We start from the raw sequence: 20,916 nt of genomic DNA, 5'->3' as shown, positions 1-20,916 counted from the left end.
GGCCCATCCATACCCTTCCGTTGCCCTGCCAGCCCCTGTTGTCCTCGATGGTCGAAGTTTATGGCTGGCTTTTATTGCCCCTTCAGCACACACAAGAGAGAGAGAGAGAGAGAGAGAGAGAGAGAGAGAGAGAGAGAGAGAAAATTCCGTCAGTGGGTCATTTGGGGATCATCATTCATTTGCATCAAAGACCGTCTGTCAAACCCTTAATCAGACCCTCCCTCAGGCCCTGGTGCGGGACTGCGAGTCTGCCCTGGAGCGGGTGTTGCCCTTCTGGCCTCAGCTTGCCATGGACGGCGTGAGGAACCTGTGGATCGTGAAGCCCGGGGCACAGTCTAGAGGACGGGGAATTTTCATGATGAACCACCTGGAGGAGATCCTGGCGCTGGTGCAGTCCCCCCTCATCTACGAGACCAAGTACGTCGTCCAGAAGTACATGGGTAAGCCGGCAGCGCTCTTTGTGACCCTGAAACCCTTCCCAGGCTGCAGGATTGTGGTGGCTTCAGACAGGACTCAGGGACGAATGCTAAGTAATAGAAAGCAATGTTCCTCACTCTTATATTACAGCGACTTGGTTTTATTTTAACCATTGCCCCCACGACCCAGTTTGATGCCTCTTGTCAGTACTAAGAAGTGTTTGTCCCCCACTGTCTAGTGTTTAAGTTACATATTCATGAATTAGTGACCTAGGGAGCAGCCTCTCGCCCGTGACCCAGTACCAGGGCGCGAGCCAGTATTAGGTACTCTGAAGACCCTGGTGCAAGGAGGGAGAGGAGACAACAGTTCTGTGGATTAAATAAATCATAAACAGCCGTGTCATGCATAGTGCCTGCTCTTCCTATACACTCACTACGCTCAATGGTGGGGCCTCTGATCACTGGGGGGGGGGCTTAGGATGTGTATATAAAAAAAGAAAATCGGGCATGTCGAGATGGTTTCACACAAGTTATCATTATTTTATTTTCATAAAGAGAATAAGAGATTAAGTAGTGCAAGCTATTTGCTTTACATTGCTGAGGACAGTGATATAATTTGTGGAGTGAATACATAGAAAAAAAATATGAAGGCCCTGCAAAAGAGCCCCAGCTTAGGGCCTCAGAAAGGCTAGAACAGGCACTGGTCATGCATCTGGCTGCAACTTTCTCCTCGTGCACCGTTGACTATGAACTGTGTAGCGTCTGTTGATGTATGTGTGTGCGCTTCGGGAACCTCTTCTTTTTTCATAGGTAGGTTTAAAAGGGTGCTAGTGTGTTTTTTGTAAATATTTTTTGTGACGATTTTTTTAATTGCACTCGTGCACGTTTCGTAAACACCAATGTTTCATGTGTTACCCTGGTGCCTGGGGCCGACCAAGGCCTCGGGGCCGACCACCCCGTAGACTGTCAAATATCTGTGAGAGGACGTCTTTGGCTTTATGATAACATTTGTTGTGTATTCTCAAGGCTGGACTAATTTCTGGTGCTGGGATGACAGATATTGTGAGAGTTCAGGATTATTTGTTTGTTTGTTTGTTGTGTGCGGCCCGTTAGTGGCGCGGGCGGGTATCTATTTATAGCACTTGATGTGACGTGTCTGATCACTGGGAAGGGCAGGGAGAGGCGTCGTCTTCTGGGGCAGGAGAGCCGTAACTCACAAAGTCTGAGTCACATTTATCTGCCAGGTTATTCCCACGCTCTTCTCATGAGCTACTTTGCACAGATCTTATTTATCTTTTAAATACACTTGATGATAGGTAGCATTCCAATATATATCCTTGCCTTTAAAGAATCGTAACCGAAAGAACTCTCCTCCCTCCCCCTCCCTCAGAGCGGCCGCTGCTCATCCACAACACCAAGTTTGACATCCGACAGTGGTTCCTCGTGACGGACTGGAACCCCCTCCACGTATGGGTGTACAGGTGAGTTCGCCCCCCCCCCCCCCCCCCCCACACACACACACACACCATTCTGCTATACTTGACATCCACTCAGTCTGTCTTCTTGAATAGCACCATCCACGTTTTGTTATATAAACCAAATAATTTATGAACAAGTCAATGCCCAAAAAATCTAGTGACAAACCATTTCAAGAAGGAAAATTTATTACGTTGCTCAAAAGGGAAATAAGTAAGTCAGTATCCAAAACAACACGTCCACGGTACCCAGAGCCTTGGCAACCATGATCGAGCAGCAGCCTTAAGTGCCCGTCTTTGCAGGGAGTGCTACCTCAGGTTCTGCTCACAACAGTTCGACCTGACCAACAATAACGAGGCTGTGCACCTCAGCAACAACGCCATCCAGTGCAAGTATCTCAACGGCGAGCGGAGCGGCGAGCTGCCCGAGGAAAACATGTGGGACGTGCACCAGTTCAAGGACTACCTGAGGTGAGTGCCGGCCAGGAGGAAGACAACTTAAGGGGCTATTACAGTGGGCAGATTTTCCGTGGATCTTCAGTCAAACCACGATTTCCGCTGGCGTGGTTCTCAATTGTTTCTTGTTATTGCTGCTGATGATGATGGTGAGTAATACCGTCGTCCTTCGGGGAAATCTACCGTAGCTTTGGGAGATCGTGGACACGTCAGAAAACCACGGAAATATGAGAACCACGCCAGCGGAAATCGTGGTTTGACTGAAGATCCACGAAAAATTTGCCCAGTGTAATAGCCCCGGGCTGTGCGATGCAAAAATCCGTTATTGAAAATGTAGTTTACTATGATTAATATACTGACACAGTAAGCAAAAGCCAAGGGATTGGAGAATGCTGAGAAGAAACAATGTGACTTCTGCAACATTACTAAAGGTTGAAATATCTGTATTATGACAAGCATTTTGATCACTCTTTAACACTTATCGTCTCTGGTTTCTAAAGTAAGTAGGTAAAATAGGAAACTCTCTTGCAGATAAAATAAGATTCAAACTCAATCCGGGGTCATGTTTTCATTTCCTGCGTCCCGTCCCTTCATTAACGGGCCTCCCCCTGTCTCAGAATAAATATTAACATGCCCTGCAGATTGGTTATAATCATGCATGAATCCCAAGCTCTCACCCTTGGTTCTGCAGAGGGGTGAAGAAGGAGGGGAAGTGGGAGGAGGTGATCTACCCCGGCATGCGGGACGCCCTGGTGGCTGCCATGCTCGCAGCGCAGGTAGAGATGGACTCCTTCAAGCACGGCTTTGAACTGTTCGGCGCAGACTTTATGCTCACAGAGGACCTCAGGTGAAGCCCTTACGAGATTTTGGGAAGTAAAATCAATCACTAAAAAGCAACAGTTTAAGATTGAGGAAATAACTACCCTACTGCAGTGCACAATACTTTCTGCTCAAGTTCATCCCCTTGCTGTTCAACACACTAGTGACTAGTGAAAGAGTGAACCAGTATCTTCTCTATTTTATTACTTTCACTGGTAAACTCTTAAACAGCCTTGCTTCTACTGTAATTCCCTTTTACTATACAACTTCAACATTTTCAGAAGAGTATAAAGGCCTCTCTGAAACGAAAAAAATTCTTATACTTTTTTACATCATTATTCTTTCGTACGTGGGGGCAGCATGTTGCGAGTTTTTTTCTTTCCCCTTTGATATATCTTCATCATAGGAGAAACAATATAATAAAGATAAAAGAAACCCCCAGCGCGCCGCCACTAACAGCACGCATGGTTCCCCCATGGGCAGGCCGTGGCTCATCGAGATCAACTCGTCGCCGTGCATGGCCGCCACGACCAGCGTGACGCGCCGCATGTGTGCCCAGTGCCTGCAGGACGTGATCAAAGGTGGGAGGCGCGACACACACACACACACACACAAACAAACAAACAAAAACAAACATTCTCTCAATATATATCACAAAATTTGATAAAATACGCAACATGAGCTTGATTTAAGTTTGTAAACATAGGCTTCAAATAAGGAAGAACAAAATAGATATGACAGTTTTACTCTAACATGTGCGAGACACGAAGGTCAGGGAGAAAGTGTGTGTGTAAAAAGTTTCCCTGCACACAGTGGTGGTGGACTACAAGAACAACAAGACGGCCGACACGGGGCTCTTCGAGTTGGCTTACCGTGACAGCGAGCGGTCCATCCCCAACCCTCCTTACCTGGGCGTCAATCTGCAGGTGAACTTCCTCCTGTAGCCCACATCACATTTGAATTTAGCTTGGCCATTTATACATCACTACATTCATGTTTATATTCTTTTATATACTGAATTGCTCTAATATTTAGGTTGCTATTCCCAGTAAGAATGGAACCTGTAAATGGGTGAAAATTCAGAAAGTAGCATTACATCTTTATTCAAGGCGAATTAAATGCTTGGAATAATGTCTTTCATTTTTATATACCAATAAAAGATTCTTCCTTGGCTAGGTTGTGGGGCGGCAGATCAAGAAGGGACCAATAAGACCAGAAAAACGGAAGACCAAGAAGACACGTCCGGCTGAGCGGCAGGTGAAGGCTCTGCCCCTCATTACTCTGTCCTTGGAGGAAGGGCCCAACAACACCCTCCACGCCCAACGTGAGCCTGCAAGGGAACCGCCAGGGGCCATGACGAGACACTGTTCCCTTCTAGATTGTAGAAAATATGCTAATGGAAGCACCATCTCACTGCCAATATCTTCCGTAGCAGAGTCTTCAGAGGTAGAAGATGAGGACTGCAAACAGGCCAAAATATTTATGAGCAGCTCTTCTGAAACAAGACTCTCCAAACCCGTGTTTCCAGATGTTCTTCACGCAACAACCACACCAGATTATGATAAGAACAGACCCAGAGACGTGACCGAAGACAGGGGCGGGTCTCAGGGCCCCAGGACAACAGTGACGCCAGGAAGAACTTATTCTGATAAGGCCATCTCTTCCGTGGGCTCATGACCCAAATCCAAAGTATTAAGTTGATATTATGATAAAATGTATCGATTATTGAAGCTGCCGAGGTACAAGAAGAAAGCTAAATGTGCCAATATAAGTTAGTAGTGGTGCAAGATACCTGCCGTTTGTAAATGTGTATATAATAGAAATTTGAACTGAAAATATTCAACAGAATAATTGTATTAAAGAAGATGTAACGTGAAGCGAGTCTGGGCATACAGACACTACACTTTGGAAAACACATCGAAACAGAAAACACAGTAATGCAACATGTGCCCCGCTGAGGACTGCCGCTCATCATCGTCTGCCACAAGGTTGATTGACTTATTTTCTTTTGTTTGTAACCATGGATTCAAGGAGTTAAGGAATATACGACTCATAACCTTTATTTACTTAACTGGAATAATACTTCATCCTTACAAAAATGCACATATAGAAAATTTGTAAACGAAATCAGAGTCAGTTTGCGGCTTACTGGAATTGAAAATATGTACAGATTTATTTAATAACGAAAAGCGTTGCGACAAAACTTAAAACTGGTTGATGAAGCATTTGTAATTGTCTCCTGAGTCGCAACTAAAATTCAGCAGTTTCAACACATCTCTGAAATATTCATTGTCTTTCAAAGTATAAGCAGTGTGAATAATGAAGTAACTGTTATGAAGTTTATACAATTATTCGTGTGGTAAATATACAAGTAGCGCAGAGAGGTGCGCCTGATGGTTGGTGGGCGCTGAGGGAGGTGAACACCGCGGGGCCGAGGCACGGGGCAGCGGGGCAGCTGAAGGAACACAGTCTTCAGAACAAAATTGCAATACGAATATAAGTAATCATGAAAAGAATATAATATTATTTGAAATTAATTGTGATACATAAAGATAAACACGACCCCAAAACTCGGACCGTATACGTTAAAAGAAACACTTAATAGTAACTCTTTTGACATATATATAGTGTGTGTATATATATATATATATATATATATATATATATATATATATATATATATATATATATATATATATATATATATATATCTATATATATATATATATATATATATATTATTTTCGTGATTTGATTTGCCCGTATCCATTGTATCGTACAGATGAGACGTGGCCTCCACACACCCCAACCAGTGTTGCTTAAGTAAATAACAACGATAGTGAACTTCAGTCGTGTGCTTTACGTTGGCTAAGTCGAGCCTTTTATTGCTGCAGCTTACTGTGATGCCAAACGAAGCTCCTTGGAGGGTTCACATGGGTTATAATGTTGCGAGCTTAAGTTCCGTCGCCGGTCACAGGGTTGTCCATCAAAACAATCGCATGGATCCTTAAAATAAAGTCGAAGCGAGGTCTGTGTGAAACACTTGTTTTCGGGCTGCTTCTCTCTGAACCACTCAGCGTGTCATCACGTTATAATGGACAGAGGAAGTGACAGCACTATGTGAATGTAAAGCTGTGATTTTTTATTGGGTTCAATTAGAATCGTCGTAAAATATGAATCCTTATGGTAAATTATGACCAGTAACATCTCCCTGTAAGTACTCTATAATCATTTTGGCAACACATTATGAATTTATAAATAGTTATTTTACGTTCAAAAAATTGCGAAATGGCGTCGCGCGAACCTCCAACCCGAGCTGTGTGGAAGTCGTGAAACATAGAGCATGACTTGTAGTTGCTAGGTGTGTATCGTGTCCGGTGCCACGTTGTTATTAAAGAGACAGTCATTCAGGTGAAGCAATGGAAGTGATGCCACACAAGTTCACAATGTTCCGCAATCAGCATGGTGTCACGGTACGTGCATAGTGCGCCGTGTGTCCGGTGCATCCTGCGTGTCCTACAGCCACATTAGTAAAGGGAAGTACAAACACAAGGTTGGTGTTAGATGGCACATGTAAAATTTCAGTAAAGGATAATTTATTTACGTGAAATTTCATTGAACGAAGGCTGAGTGCTAATATCCTTTCACCAGTGGCTGTGGAATGCCTTGCCCTGCAAATTTGATACGTTAGTGTCAAAACTAGAAAAAAATAACGAAATCAGCGATCCCGAGGTTGTGCAATGACGTAATTCCGATAACGTACGCGCCAGCCTCCCAACACCAACTGAAAGTGAAACACCTATTCACCCACTGACTCAAAATCCTTTGTCTCCCCTCCTCATGAATATTCATGTGGTCACTACAACAATTATATAAAGTAAATATGGATGATCATTGGCCCTTTTAAAAATGAAGCTGTGTAAAATATTTTTCCCTTTTAATTTTAGTGTTACCCTTTAATATTCTTGAATAAATGAAATCTGAAAGAGAACACATAAGTTACCATTTAACAGTATGGGTTAGGAACCCATTCACCTTATGGTTTAATATGAAATCAAACCTCAAGGTAAACGGCAAGTGATATTACTCAGCTGTTGGATGACATGAGTCTCGCCGCTGGGACTACATGCATCGGAAGAGGCAGTAAATGTGCATGTGTTGCTGTTGTGTTGTGTGTGTTGGTTACAAACTATTCCTGTTGTGCATTAGACGGTGGTTAGGGTGTTGTGTGGCAGCAGGGCCAATGACTGAATAATTTATGCCAGCGATATGATAACGGCACTTTTGTATGTCTCGCGAAGTTTTGTTTGATAATCCTTTATTAATAAAGCCTATGTCCACTGGTTTAATGTCGATCTTCCTTTGTTTGTGCCATCATCACCTACCCAGTTCAATGAAAAGGTTCTGCGAGGGAGGCCTCATTCCTCCCTAAATGATAAATAGCTTTAATCAAATCTTCATCCTTCCTAATCATTCTCTTCTTCCTCCTCCTATGCTTCTACTTCCGGAAAGTGTCGAAATTCCTTTCCACGACTTCCGCACTCTATCACTTCTGGGTCAACTTCTTGCCCAATAGTCATACCAACCCAAAGTGGAGTCTCTCTCTCTCTCTCTCTCTCTCTCTCTCTCTCTCTCTCTCTCTCTCTCTCTCTCTCTCTCTCTCTCTCTCTCTCTCTCTCTCTCTCTCTCTCCTAACCACATGCTGGACTCGTTATAGCAACACGAGCTTGGAGCTTCATACAGAGTAAATAATCTTTGAGTGTGGCAGGGACCTCACACACCCATCCAGCCCCATCGTCTTTGCTCAAGGGTAGGGGTGGGCAGGTACCGGTACCAGTACCGGTACTAACAGTACCAGCTAAACGGTACGGTACCGGTACCAGATTGCTCGGTACCGGTACCAGTTGCTCGGATTTATTTATTGGATTTATTGATAATTCTTCATATCCGATTTTTTTTTTAGGTTGCTAATAAATATTGTTATTGTTATTAGACTATGATCGAGTACATCCATAATAACTATACATGCTATTTTTTCATCGAAAAAATAAATATTCACTTTATTCAGAGAGAGAGAGAGAGAGAGATCACCACTCAGTGAGTGGATATCTCGGTGATATGGGTACTCGACTACTCGATCATAGTCTAATAACAATAACAATATTTATTAGCAACCTAAAAAAGAAAAAGAATCGGACATGAAGAATTATCCATGACTCCAATAAATAAATAAAATAATAAAGTAATGGAAACGGGAGCTGTGATGGAAACGGAAAGCAGGACAAAATGGTGGGAACTTGGGGAGACGGTCAGCGGGGCAGTGACTCAGCGTCTATACACAGGGCCCATACCACATGGAGGCGGGCGAGCGCCGAGCGTCACTAAGATCCAAACGGTACCGGTACTAGCGGCAATACGCAGTGCCGAGTGATCATTAAGCTTCCCGGAACCCAAGTGATCATAAGGCTTCGCGGTACCAGGTACCGATACCAGGTACCGGTACCTGGTACCACGAAGAATCGATTCCTCGCGGTACCCGGTACCGGTACCTGGTACCGCGAAGCCTCATGACCACTTGGGTGCCGGGAAGCGTCATGATCACTCGGCACTGCGCATTGCCGCTAGTACCGGTACCGTTTGGATCTTAGTGACGCTCGGCACTCGCCCGCCTCCATGTGGTATGGGCCCTGTGTGTAGACGCTGAGTCACTGCCCCGCTGACCGTCTCCCCAAGTTCCCACCATTTTGTCCTGCTTTCCGTTTCCATCACAGCTCCCGTTTCCATTACTTTATTATTTGATTTATTTATTAGAGTTACTGGATAATTCTTCATGTCCGATTCTTTTTCTTTTTTAGGTTGCTAATAAATATTGTTGTTGTTATTAGACTATGATCGAGTACATCCATAATAACTATACATGCTATTTTTTTTATCGAAAAAATAAATATTCACTTCATTCAGAGAGAGAGAGAGAGAGATACAGATAGAAAATCAGAGACAGACCCCATGGTCCAGAGAGAGTCTGAAACCTAAGTGATTTTACATAAATCAGACCATGGTCCAGACTATAGGTGGTCTGTCCTTAAACCTAAGTGATTTTACATAAATCAGAAGGCTCCTAAACGTTCCATTTCTACTCTAGTTGATATTAAGTTGAAGGAGAGAGAGATAGTTTTCTTTACAGGAAATTTATTTGGGAATTTCATCAGAAGTCATTAAGAAAAAAAAAATCCTTCGGGTACCGGTACCGGTACTAACGGTACTTGAGTTTTCGGTACCAGTACTACCGGTACTCAAATTAACGGTACTTGCCCATCCCTACTCAAGGGGGGACAATAACCTTCCTTATCAGCAGAAAACCCTTTTCGGCCTGAGCAATTCCTGACAGGTGGAAGTCGGGCGTTTTCATACAGTAGGCCACCGATGTGTGTGTGTGTGTGTGTGTGTGTGTAGATGATACACAAATTTGTTACAAATGGCTATATTTATATAATTACAAATTAGGTTTCTTCAAATGATTTGGGTCTCGGGAACAGCATGCAGTCACGGGCGTGTGTCCAATAAATTGCTTTGCACCTCAAAAACCTCAGCCCTGTCCTTCGCAGCGCTATGTGCGGAGTCTATAGGACACACTTCCCTGAGGAGAGGAGAATCACTTCTGCAGATGTCCTCGCCCTTGGCAGAAGTTCACCCTGGCAACAACTGCTTGCTTTTCGCTGACCACCGAATCGAGTAGACTATAGCTATAGTGCCTATATGTTTATCTCATGACTTCACTTGGGTGTTATTATATCTGCGTGTGTTCGTCGCTTCATATATTCTTTTTAGGGAATTAAGTCTCCCATTCTTCGGTTCACCCCTCCCCCCTTTAAATTCCTCCCCTGTTGTTTGAAATAAAGGGGAATGATCTCACTGTACTGCTGGGCATGAGTTTTTAGTACACAATTGTGTTTTGTACAATAATATATGCATAAATATGTTTAACAGCATGTAATCAATTTCTTAATATTGCCAACCCAGGACAGAGTATAGTAGGCTGTAGTTTGGGCCTAAGGCGGAGTCAGTGCCTGAGGAGGTGGCACTGTTGTCGCCGAGGCAGCCGTGGCAGAGTTGCCGCTTTGGGATTAATAATGAGCCAGCCTGTATAGTACTTTTGGCAATCTTGAGGTCAATCGGTGTGCTTTTTGGTAAGCAGTTATATCAAAGAAAATATATAGAGGTGAGAAATATCAAGGTTTCTTTGAATATGAAACGAACGAATGGTTTTGAATGGAAAACACTCATCAGAAAGTATACTGAACTTTACCAGTAAAGGATAAATCAAACCACAAAAGTGAGTGAAAGGATTTTGTACGGTACATTTGGTTTTCGCCTGTTACGTTTTCAGGTTCGTTTTTTTATATATATAATTGATACTTTTACAAAAATCGGTGTCAACTGTCAAGTGTCTAATTGGCAACTCTGAGCGTACCCTGTGTCAGTGTTTACAGGAGGATGTCAAACGCTTACGCGGACAGCCGCGCCGCCCTTCTGCCTTGAAAATGGGGAAGTATCCATCATTACCGTACCTGATTTACCTTCTAATTATAACCTATTGTGAGTTTTGTGTCGAAGCAGCTGAAAACCAAGATGAACTCAAAGAACCGACCGTGGCCGTGGTGCTTTTAGCCCGAAACAAGGAACATACCCTCCCCTACTTCTTGACTCTCTTCGAGCAGGTCAACTATCCCAAGAAGAGAATGGCCCTCTACATCCGCTCGGACCACAACTCTGACCGAACCATCCCCATACTGGAGGAGTGGCTGGCCCACAACAAGCACAAGTACCATTACACGGACATTAAGCTGGACAAAGCATCGCCCACCTCCTACCCCGGGGACGTGGAGGGGACGGAGTGGAGTGACGAAAGGTTCAGCCACGTTATGGGGCTCAAGGAGGACCTGCTCAACAAGGCCAGGGACTCTTGGGCGGACGTTGTGTGGTTTTTAGACGTGGACGTGTTCTTAACCAACAAAGATGTCCTACTGAATATGGTGAATGAGGAGAAGGCGATAGTGGCCCCGATGCTGAACTCCCTAGCCACATACAGTAATTACTGGGGGGGGATGACGGAGGACTACTGGTACACCCGCTCTGATGACTATATACCCATACTTGACCGCAAGCAGAAGGGTTGCTTTGATGTCTCGATGGTGCACTCCTGTGTCCTGGTAGACTTGACAAGGGTGGCCTCAGATAACCTTACCTACATCCCTAAGAATCTCCCCGGCTACAAAGGCCCGCATGATGACATTATTGTCTTTGCCATATCAGCCAGAAATGCAGGACTCCCCATGCATGTGTGTAATACAGAGGTTTACGGGTTCATACCTCCCCCTCTAGAAGATGGTCAAGGCTTGAACATTGACGTGAAGCAGCTCATAAGTATAAAGTTAGAAGTATTGGTAGAGCATCCTCCATTGCCTGTATCCAGCTCACTCACTAAGTTTGTTCCTCCTCTGCCCAAGATTGACAACATCGGCTTTGACCAAATCTATCTTATCAACTTGGCAAGGAGAGTAGAACGAAGAGATCGAATGTTCCACTCTTTTGAAGAACTAGGACTCAAGGTGAAGCTGTTTGAAGCAGTGGATGGGAAGAAGCTGAATGACAGCTACCTGAAGGAGCTGGGTGTGAAACAAATGGCAGGCTACAAGGATCCCTGGTCCAAGCGAGACATGACCTTCGGAGAAATTGGATGTTTCCTGAGCCATTATTTCCTCTGGGTCGACATAGTGAATAATGGTTACAAAAAGGTATGAATTAATTATTTTAGGTTTTTAGAGACAGTTACTTATTTATTACAGAGGTTTTTTTTTGTCAAACTTGTCACATTTATTTACTCCACTTTTATATTCTTCCCTATGATGCCAGGTGTGTATTATAACTGTTCCTGAGGTGTTTTGTGTACTATTTATTCTTTTCTACAGTCATCATCCTTCCAGCCTCATTACTTGCCTCCCCTCCTCCTCCTCCTCCTCTTGATACTTGTCCATACCATCTCAGTCAACTTCTAGTGCATTTTTTTATGCATCAACAACTTTCAGTGTTCCCCTGATGTACACATTTCTTATGGTGTCCTTGCTGGTCACCTCACACATCCATTGCATCATCTGCTTCACTGATACATCCAATTTATGTTCTTCCATTTTCTCACAGGTACTGTTTCCATTCCATGATGGCTCCATATGTCAACCTGAATTATTGAATTGGCACCTTCAAAGGGAAAGAGAATGTCCCTTTGTTAAAGTGATGGGGTACACAAATACAGAAGCTAGTTTTTCCTGATAAATATATTACCCATCTGTAAAATACACTTTAAAAAGCACCTTTTTTATGAGTCTAATTATGTTTTCCCATTCCTCTTCCTTTGTTTTTTTCTATGTCTTCTTAATATGTAACTGCCATCATCTCTGCTAATTTTTGTGATGCCATGGAATGAGGAAAGGTTCCATTGTATTTTATCCCTTCTCAGGAAGTGATTAAAATTTGATATGCTTTTTTTTATTTATTCAATTTTATTATATATATATATATATATATATATATATATATATATATATATATATATATATATATATATATATAGTATATATATATATATATATAAATATATATATATATATATATATATATATATATATATATATATATATATATATATATATATATATATATATATATATATATATATATATATATATATATATATATATATATATATATATATATATATATATATATATATATATATATATATATATATATATAGTTATATATATATATATATATATATATATATATATATATATATATATATATATATATATATATATGTGTGTGTCTCAGGTTACTATGGTGTGTGGCAGGTTTGAAGATATTTGGTGATCTGCCTAATGAACCACACTCATTTTTTCTAGGTATTGCTGTTTGAGGATGACATTCGGTTTGAGCCATACTTCAAAGAAAAGGTGGAGGTGATGACAGAGGAAGCTGACAGATTATTGGATTGGGACTTGATTTATCTTGGTCGTAAGAAAATGAAAAGTGCAGATGAGCCTTGGGTAAGTCATGGTTCTGTATGAACTCCTCCACTCTGTTCTGTTTGGTGCTATTTGTTCATTGATGTATATGTTGGGCCTTTCAAATGCTAGTTATCTGTACCTCTCAACAAGTTTTAGGACAAATGAAATGCAACCCCTTTCCATTTCCTTCTTACCCATCTCATTGTCCAAATAACACTTCCATCCATTGTGTCACAAATAAAGCCCACACTCCTGGCACCACATAGATATGTATTATGTGACATTTTGCAGCTGCTATCTTCTAGAGTAAGAAAGAATCTTTTGGATAAAATGTCATTGAAAAATTATTGCTGCATATTAATTTCTGTTCTTTCATCAGGTTGAGGACTCCGAGACACTGGTGTATGTGGACTATTCTTATTGGACCCTGTGTTATGCCATTACACTGCAGGGGGCTAAGAAGCTCCTTGCTGCCCACCCACTCAACCAGTTGGTGCCAGTTGATGAATACATCCCCATTATGTTCAACAAGCACCCAGAGGTAGGTTGGGTTTTCCTCTTGCTAAAATGAATACTGAAATGGAGTTGATAGGTAAAGACTATTAAGTAATATAGGGGATAGCATCATAAAAATAGATTTGAGGCAAAACTATTGTGTGAAGGTATGAAAGAGAGAGAACAGTGAATATCCACCACAACATTTCTTTCTGCTTCCATTTTCTTAGACATTCTGATCTTGATACAAGCTCTCTGCCTTTCAGTTCTCTTTAGTCTCCTTTGCTCTTTGTGTTTGCATTTCCTTCCTCACTGAAACTCGCTGTTTGTCTGTAACCCTCACTGTGTTTTTGCACTCCCTTTCCTACATAAGCTCACTTTATCTGTAACCTCTGGAATCTCCCTTGCTGTGTTTTTGCATTCCCTTCCTCACTTAAGCTTACTGTTTATCTGTAGCCTCTGAAGTCTCCTTTGACCTCCATTGCTGTTTGAGCTCTATATATAGTCTGCCATTCTTTTATAGTTTCTGGAATCCATGCTCCTTTGTTGTCCTTGATTCCTCCATAACAAATGCTTTCTGTATGAAGTTTGAGCAACCTCATGTGTGTCAAGGAGGATTACTGGGACTCATGAATGTGCTTTGTGATATGAAGTCTTTATATTTCTAACATTGGCAATGTTTTGTCACTATTGAATTTTAGGGCCATCCGCTGGATTTTAAGTGTTTTGCTATTTTGTTGTTTGTATTTATCAGAGGTGGGCAAGTGCGGTACTTAGTGTGGTAGTGCAGTAGTACCGCATCACAAAAAAGTACCGCACTACCGCAAAGTTTCTGCAAATACCGCAATAACGCAGACCGCACTAAAAAATCCTGTGGTACTTTGAAAACTACTGAAGACGACATTTGCAGTGCGGGCATGCTCACAGTTTTTTTTTTTTTTTTTTTTTTTTTTTTTTTTTTTTTTTTTTTTTACAGGAAATCAGACTCAATCAGTCAATCGGTATCAGTCATCAGAATCAGTGATTCAATCATTCTGACTTTTCAGTTATTGTTCAAAATTAAATACTAAATAGACAGACTAAACTACTACACTGCGAGTCTTCTTTAACCCACGTGTTGCCGGCCATTTCAACCCCGGTGTCACGGACCAGAAGTTACACCGGGCCAGAAGTTACAAACGAGGATCTGTGTATGCGCAGGCAACTCCGGGGTTAGGTAAACAAACACGGGCTAGCCTTGGCCAAGGAGACTATATACTTGGAGGACCAGAAGTTCTTCGCAAAAGATAAAACTGAAATAATACGAGATGGAGCATGAAGGAAAATTTCACCACTTCATAAAATACATGGATATGGTGAAGTAAATTCTTATTAATGACTACCGTCTCCCTGGCTGCTCTGCAGGTGATAAAAGAGCAGTAATTAAAGCAACGAGGGACAACCAATACAAAGTTGATGGTAAGCATTTATTTTCAACTCATACAACACTCATATGCCATCGTGTGAATCTATTTAAGCTATAAATTATCTAGTCTGAAAGTTCCTTGCGTTTGTTTACTTCGCCCGTGCATGCGCAGATCCTCGTTTGTAACTTCTGGCCTGGTGTAACTTCTGGGCCGTGACACTGGACATGTCCGTGGTGCCGGACGATTTTTCATTGTACTATTTTAAGCATGTTTCCTTTGTTTGGATACCCAGGATAGGCACTGAAGTATTTTTTATTTTGACTACTGCTACTGCAGTACCGCAAACCGCGTACCGCACTGGGAAAGAAAAAAATGGGACTGCACTACCGCAACCGCACTACTCCAGAAAAAGTACCGCACTACCGCAACCACACTACTAATTTTTCAGTACCGTGCCCACCTCTGGTTTTTATGTTATTGCTACATGATCAACAGCCCTCAGATACTGTAGAAGAACACTGAGGACAATAACTGACTTCTGTGATGTTCAGGCTGCCTGAGTACTGTGTTTTCACTTAATCTATTTATTTTTCACTCATTTGTACTAATTTAATCTAATATTACTGTAGTGAGCAAAATTCCCTAAACTTACTGTACATGTCACTTTCACTTATCGCCCTTAAGCATCGACTTAAGACTATCATCTGTAGAAGCAATGGGAGCCATCTTTCCAGTGATGTCGGGCACTATACAGCCCCAAAATCAAGCAGATATTCATCTGTCAACACCTGGACTAAATTTAAATAGCCTGATTCTTCTGTTTTTCATCCTTGTTGGCTGGTGCTGCTCAGTGCATTTGGCACTTGAGTTTATTTTTTTGTAGTTTTTGTCAACCTTAAAATTTTTGGACTATTGAGATTTCTGGATTATCAGTGTTTGGATTGTTGGACTTTTACTGTAATTTATCTTTTCTAACACAACCTTTGGTATTAATAAATTTTATAAGTGATTCAATAATTCTTTTCTAATCAGACTGATTGGATGGAAAAGTATCCAGTACGGAACCTGAATGCCTATTCAGTGGCCCCACTCTACGTGTTCCCGACGCACTACGTAGGCGAGGATGGCTACATTAGTGACACTGAAGAGTCGCCCATCATAGAGGAGGATGCCGTAGCTCCCCCTACAATGTCTCATAGCTTGGGAGGGAAAGGTTTGGAGTTGGAGATAGGTTTTAATGGGCTAGCAAAAGACGAACTTTAGATGATAATTTCTGTGTACATACTAAAATCATACTTGTGACGGCTACTGAAAGTATCCAGCTTTACACTTAAATTCCTCCTTGTAGATTTTGTATGCATCAGCTGCACTTAACTCATTCTCATTAGTGATATAGACTTGCCTTCAAGGCATATAGTCAAAAGGGGAGACTAATCCATCAATTTATTTTATAAGATGTGAACATATGATGATGTTTTTGTTTTCCTGAGGCAAGGTATGGAGTTAAAAAGAGGTCATGTAACCATGTTCAAAGTACTGGAGAAAAAACAGTAAATTCATCATCATCTTGTAACAGTAGCTGCCTGCATCCCTTGTTATCTCTCAAAGCATGTGATATAAACAGACGTGTAGGTAGTCCCAATGTCTCAGGGATTAGTAACTTTTTTGATGGATGGGGCACTTCATTCCCCCCACAGTAATGAGTTGTCGTAGGTCTTCACTCAACAAGGTAAGGTATCCTTCTCCAGTTCTTAGATACTGTATTTGTAATCAACTGAATATGTGAACACAAAATTTGTCCACAAATTGGCCCAGCATTATCTTACAGAGATGCAGGACTATTACACGCAATGAGGAAGAACAGAGTGTAGTAAGGTATGTCTTTTTATGTTAATTTATTAAGGACTATTTTTTTTTATCTATAACATGACAAAAATGACTTGCATGCATTTAGTTTGTCTATTCATCCTGACAAATGAGCTTTAGCTTTAGCTTTATGTATCTGAAGCAATATTCATATTTTTCATTCACAAGCTTTAGTTTATACATTTACTTATCTCATGTAATATTTATCAAACTGGATGTCTGGAAAGGGTTTATATTGTCATTGTGATTTGTTGTATGATAAGTTTTTGTGTGTACAGTATTTTATTTTCTTGTTTGAAGAGCAAACTTTTTTTGCTGTGGGTGCTTATCACATTTCCAGGAAGATTCTAGTAAATTATTTTTATCGTCACTGGACAATGATTGAACCAAATAAGAAATCTCCCAAGTGATGGTATAGATACATCAATGTAGCTGCAAAGTTTGCTCTGAAAAAAAAAAAATCTGTAAAAGTTTTTAGACTGTTTGGTGTTAAGAAGCAAAGCATATAAGTTTCCTTGGGCCTTGAATTAAGATGGAGTCACAAAGTTCTTACGATATTTGAGATGTCCTATTTTTATATTCTTGATGGAGGACTTTTCTGCACAACATACTGCAAGGGAAAACTCCCCAAGCTTAAGATTCTAGTTTCAAATATCCCATTTTATGGTAGCCTATTAAGTTTGAACTTCTCTATTATTTCAGAAAAAAATAGGAACATTGAAATGTATGTATGTATGTATGTATGTATGTGTGTGTATATATATATATATATATATATATATATATATATATATATATATATATATATATATATATATATATATATATATATATATATATATATATATATATATATATATATATATATATATATATATATATATATATATATATATATATATATATATATATATATATATATATATATATATATATATATATATATATATTTTTATATTTTAGTTACTGCTACAGTTGAACCTCTTAAATCCAGCACCCATGGTACCAGGTAATTCTTGATTTTAAAAAGAAGTGACAGTTTACCAAATATTCTTCCAAAACCTCACGCTAATATCTGTAGGTTTCAGTATACAGACGCCCCCTGCCGTTCACGGCCTCACCGTTCACGGATTCGCTTATACGCGGGTAGGGTAATTACGACACCCCCTGCCGAACGCGGATAAAAACTCGCGTATACATGGTCTGTAGTGCCCAGCTCAAACGTTGCACATTTAGTGTTTACCTTCGAAGCTGGAAGAGAGAAGTCAGCTGAAAGAAAAGATTATATAGTCTATCAGGGTAAGAAAAAAACAGACAGAATAATTGTTGAAACTTACCAAACAGGAAGTGATAGAAGAAAGAAGTGAACAACCTAAAAGTGATACAAAGTAGAACAGGTTACACGAAGAAGAAGAAGAGAAGAGTTTGTTTACCATATGCGCATGAAGGCAGCAGTGCTCTACAGTGGAGTTTATACAGCCTTTATCAGTTTATTATAGCCTCCAAGCATTCCTCCACATCTTCAGACAGGAAATGATAGAAGAATGAACAACCTAAAAGCGATACAAAGTGGAACAGGTTACAAGAAGAAGAAGAGAAGACAGTTTGTTTACCACGTGCGAGTGAAGGCGGCAGTGCTCTACAGTGGAGTTTATACAGCCTTTTTTAGTTTATCGTAGCCTTCAAGCGTTCCTCAACGTCTTCAGACGTGTAAAACTATATAACAGTGCTTAGAAATGCCTTAGAAATCCATTTTTTTATTATTCGATCGAGATGGTAGAACGAAACCCTATTTTCCTTATTTGATTATAGTCCCGTTGATCGCGGATTCACGGATCACGGGAATCTCGTGGAACTAAATACCCGTGAACGGCGGGGGGCTTCTGTATGTATATCAGGAAATAAGAAAATGATAGTCATTACTCTCAGATAAATTGGATACAATGGATTGTCTTACATATATGTGCTACAATGTCAAGGAATTTGTTTGAGTAGCATACCAGAGTTAAAAATCCCTGAGCCACATTTAAGAAAGCAGATGCTGGATGGAGGATACTTAAATATAATTTACCTAAATTTATCGAGCCAGTCCTGCAGGGGAAAAATACATATAATATTGTAGTACACAGAAATCAAGTGCCTATTGCAAGAATTTTTGTCTGAATCAGACATATCAAATGTTTAAGGTATATGTAAGGGATGAAAGCATTTCTTAATCACCATAAAGTTTCTAACCAGGAAGGAAGGGCATGGACACTTTAAATGCTGCAGATTATTCAGGGCTTCCTCTTGTTAAAATCACTAAGTCTAGTTGTTCCTTGTAATATTATATTTCAGTGTAAATTAATTATATCATTGCATGTGCCATATTTCATAGTTCAATGGTGCTGCATTCTTTGCAGAATAGTACTATTTATACATATTCCTCTGTGTTATAGTACATCTAGCTGTGTTCATGTACTTTATTTTACTTTAAGATTGATGTTTGCATATTTTAAGCAATTTCCCATGTTGTGTGAAAGTTAATTTCATATATTGTCTTCTTTTTATCTTACAAGTCCAATCAGAATTATTGTCATGAAAAATGCTAAGCTGGAACAGGTAAAGACTGTGGAATACATCTCCACACATATACTATTTAGTTGCAATTAAACCTCATTAAGTCGGCACAGTTGGGTCTGGGGCCTTAAAGATTTAATTGAATTGCAAACCTATGGGACCCCCTTACTCCCCCCGTGAATGAAAGTGCTCACCATATTTGCATACAGGAGCAAGTTCTAATCCAAGCATAGAGTACTAACTACTTGCTAATGCCTCTTTCTAAATAAAATGGTTAATGAAAATATGAAACAGGTAGTGAACGTAACTACAAGCACCACATCAGCTGCTACATATAAACAAAGGGTGTGGAGCTTGGGCAGCGCCTCTGAAACGGGTCTTGGAGGTCTCCAAGAACATTACAAATTAAAGATTTCTCTGGCTTTTCTTGTGTTTCACAATGGCATGCCACCATGCCAAGTTTAGATCTGCAATTGATGGCACAATCCAGAGACTTACAGTAATTTTTCCAACTTTTTCCAATAGTACTCAATTATTATTATTTTTTTTTTTTTTTTTTTTCTTTAGGAAGAGCAGTCTCAAAATTTGACTTCAGTCAACTAGTCTGATGTGTAATTGGTTTTACTTTTTCAAAATTTACTATGCCATTAGATCAATTTTTATATTATCATGTTTCTTGAACAAGATAAACCCAGTACATTATTCTGAGTCACTGGTGATTGTCCAGAAAAAAAATAGCATTTATTAATAAAGTAATGAAAATGACTGACTTAGCTAAATAGTAATGACCATGGGAAGTGCTTGCTGTTCTTCAGCCCTTAGCTGATGTTGTCGTTATGATTTACCTTATTAGTATTTCTGGTTGAAATATTTTTGGGGGTAAGGGATCAGAATGTGTGGTTGCTTTCTGGATAACATCACTGGAAATGTATGTTTTAACTCATTTAAGGAATAGATGAACTACAGTTATTTATCAAAACAAATTTAGAATATATTATGTATCTTTGGATTTATATTTTCATTGATAACTTGAAATTTTTAGAGCATATATATTTACTTCAGTTTTTGTGTATGATGGTGTTTTGGGGAAGCATTCCTTCCTATGGCCAGTTCTATAAACCCAAGCATATCATAAGTGCTCTTAGGCTGTACAAAACTAGCTGTTTTTGTTTGATGACGTTTCTAATTTATGTACTACCATAATACCACCTGATTTGAATGTAATTTTTTTCAACTAGTGGAGGAACTGATTAGGAACAATTGCCAATATTTAAGAGAGATTATCTTTTGTGACAGCTACATTCAGTAAACAGACATGTGGAGAAAACAATGTGCATTCTTGTTGCCAAATGCCAGTTAC

The 20,916-nt window shown here is 40.2% G+C and overlaps 2 protein-coding genes across 3 annotated transcripts in view; both read left to right on the top strand.

Annotated features, from left to right (window-relative positions):
- LOC126995697 (uncharacterized) overlaps positions 1-7,515 on the top strand; it is a 35,311-nt gene extending 27,796 nt beyond the window's left edge. For both annotated transcript variants that reach the window (XM_050855506.1, XM_050855505.1), the window contains exons 6-12: positions 227-440; positions 1,807-1,897; positions 2,195-2,362; positions 3,039-3,194; positions 3,650-3,747; positions 3,980-4,092; positions 4,343-7,515. In XM_050855506.1, coding sequence (XP_050711463.1) covers positions 227-440; positions 1,807-1,897; positions 2,195-2,362; positions 3,039-3,194; positions 3,650-3,747; positions 3,980-4,092; positions 4,343-4,843 — 1,341 coding nt within the window. In that variant the 3' untranslated portion in view covers positions 4,844-7,515. The remainder of the gene's footprint in view (positions 1-226; positions 441-1,806; positions 1,898-2,194; positions 2,363-3,038; positions 3,195-3,649; positions 3,748-3,979; positions 4,093-4,342) is intronic.
- Positions 7,516-10,627: 3,112 nt separating this feature from the next.
- Positions 10,628-17,739, top strand: LOC126995696 (glycosyltransferase 25 family member-like). Its single transcript, XM_050855504.1, has 4 exons — positions 10,628-11,961; positions 13,126-13,269; positions 13,610-13,771; positions 16,164-17,739. The coding sequence occupies exons 1-4, from the start codon at positions 10,708-10,710 to the stop codon at positions 16,392-16,394; spliced, it is 1,791 nt and encodes a 596-aa protein (XP_050711461.1). The 5' UTR covers positions 10,628-10,707; the 3' UTR covers positions 16,395-17,739.
- Positions 17,740-20,916: the final 3,177 nt, after the last annotated feature.

The sequence above is a fragment of the Eriocheir sinensis genome, chromosome 8, assembly GCF_024679095.1.
Source record: "Eriocheir sinensis breed Jianghai 21 chromosome 8, ASM2467909v1, whole genome shotgun sequence".
Taxonomy (NCBI): Eukaryota; Metazoa; Arthropoda; class Malacostraca; order Decapoda; family Varunidae; genus Eriocheir; species Eriocheir sinensis.
The sequence above is the reverse complement of the archived record's forward strand: the minus strand, read 5'-3'. Positions and strand labels throughout refer to the sequence as shown.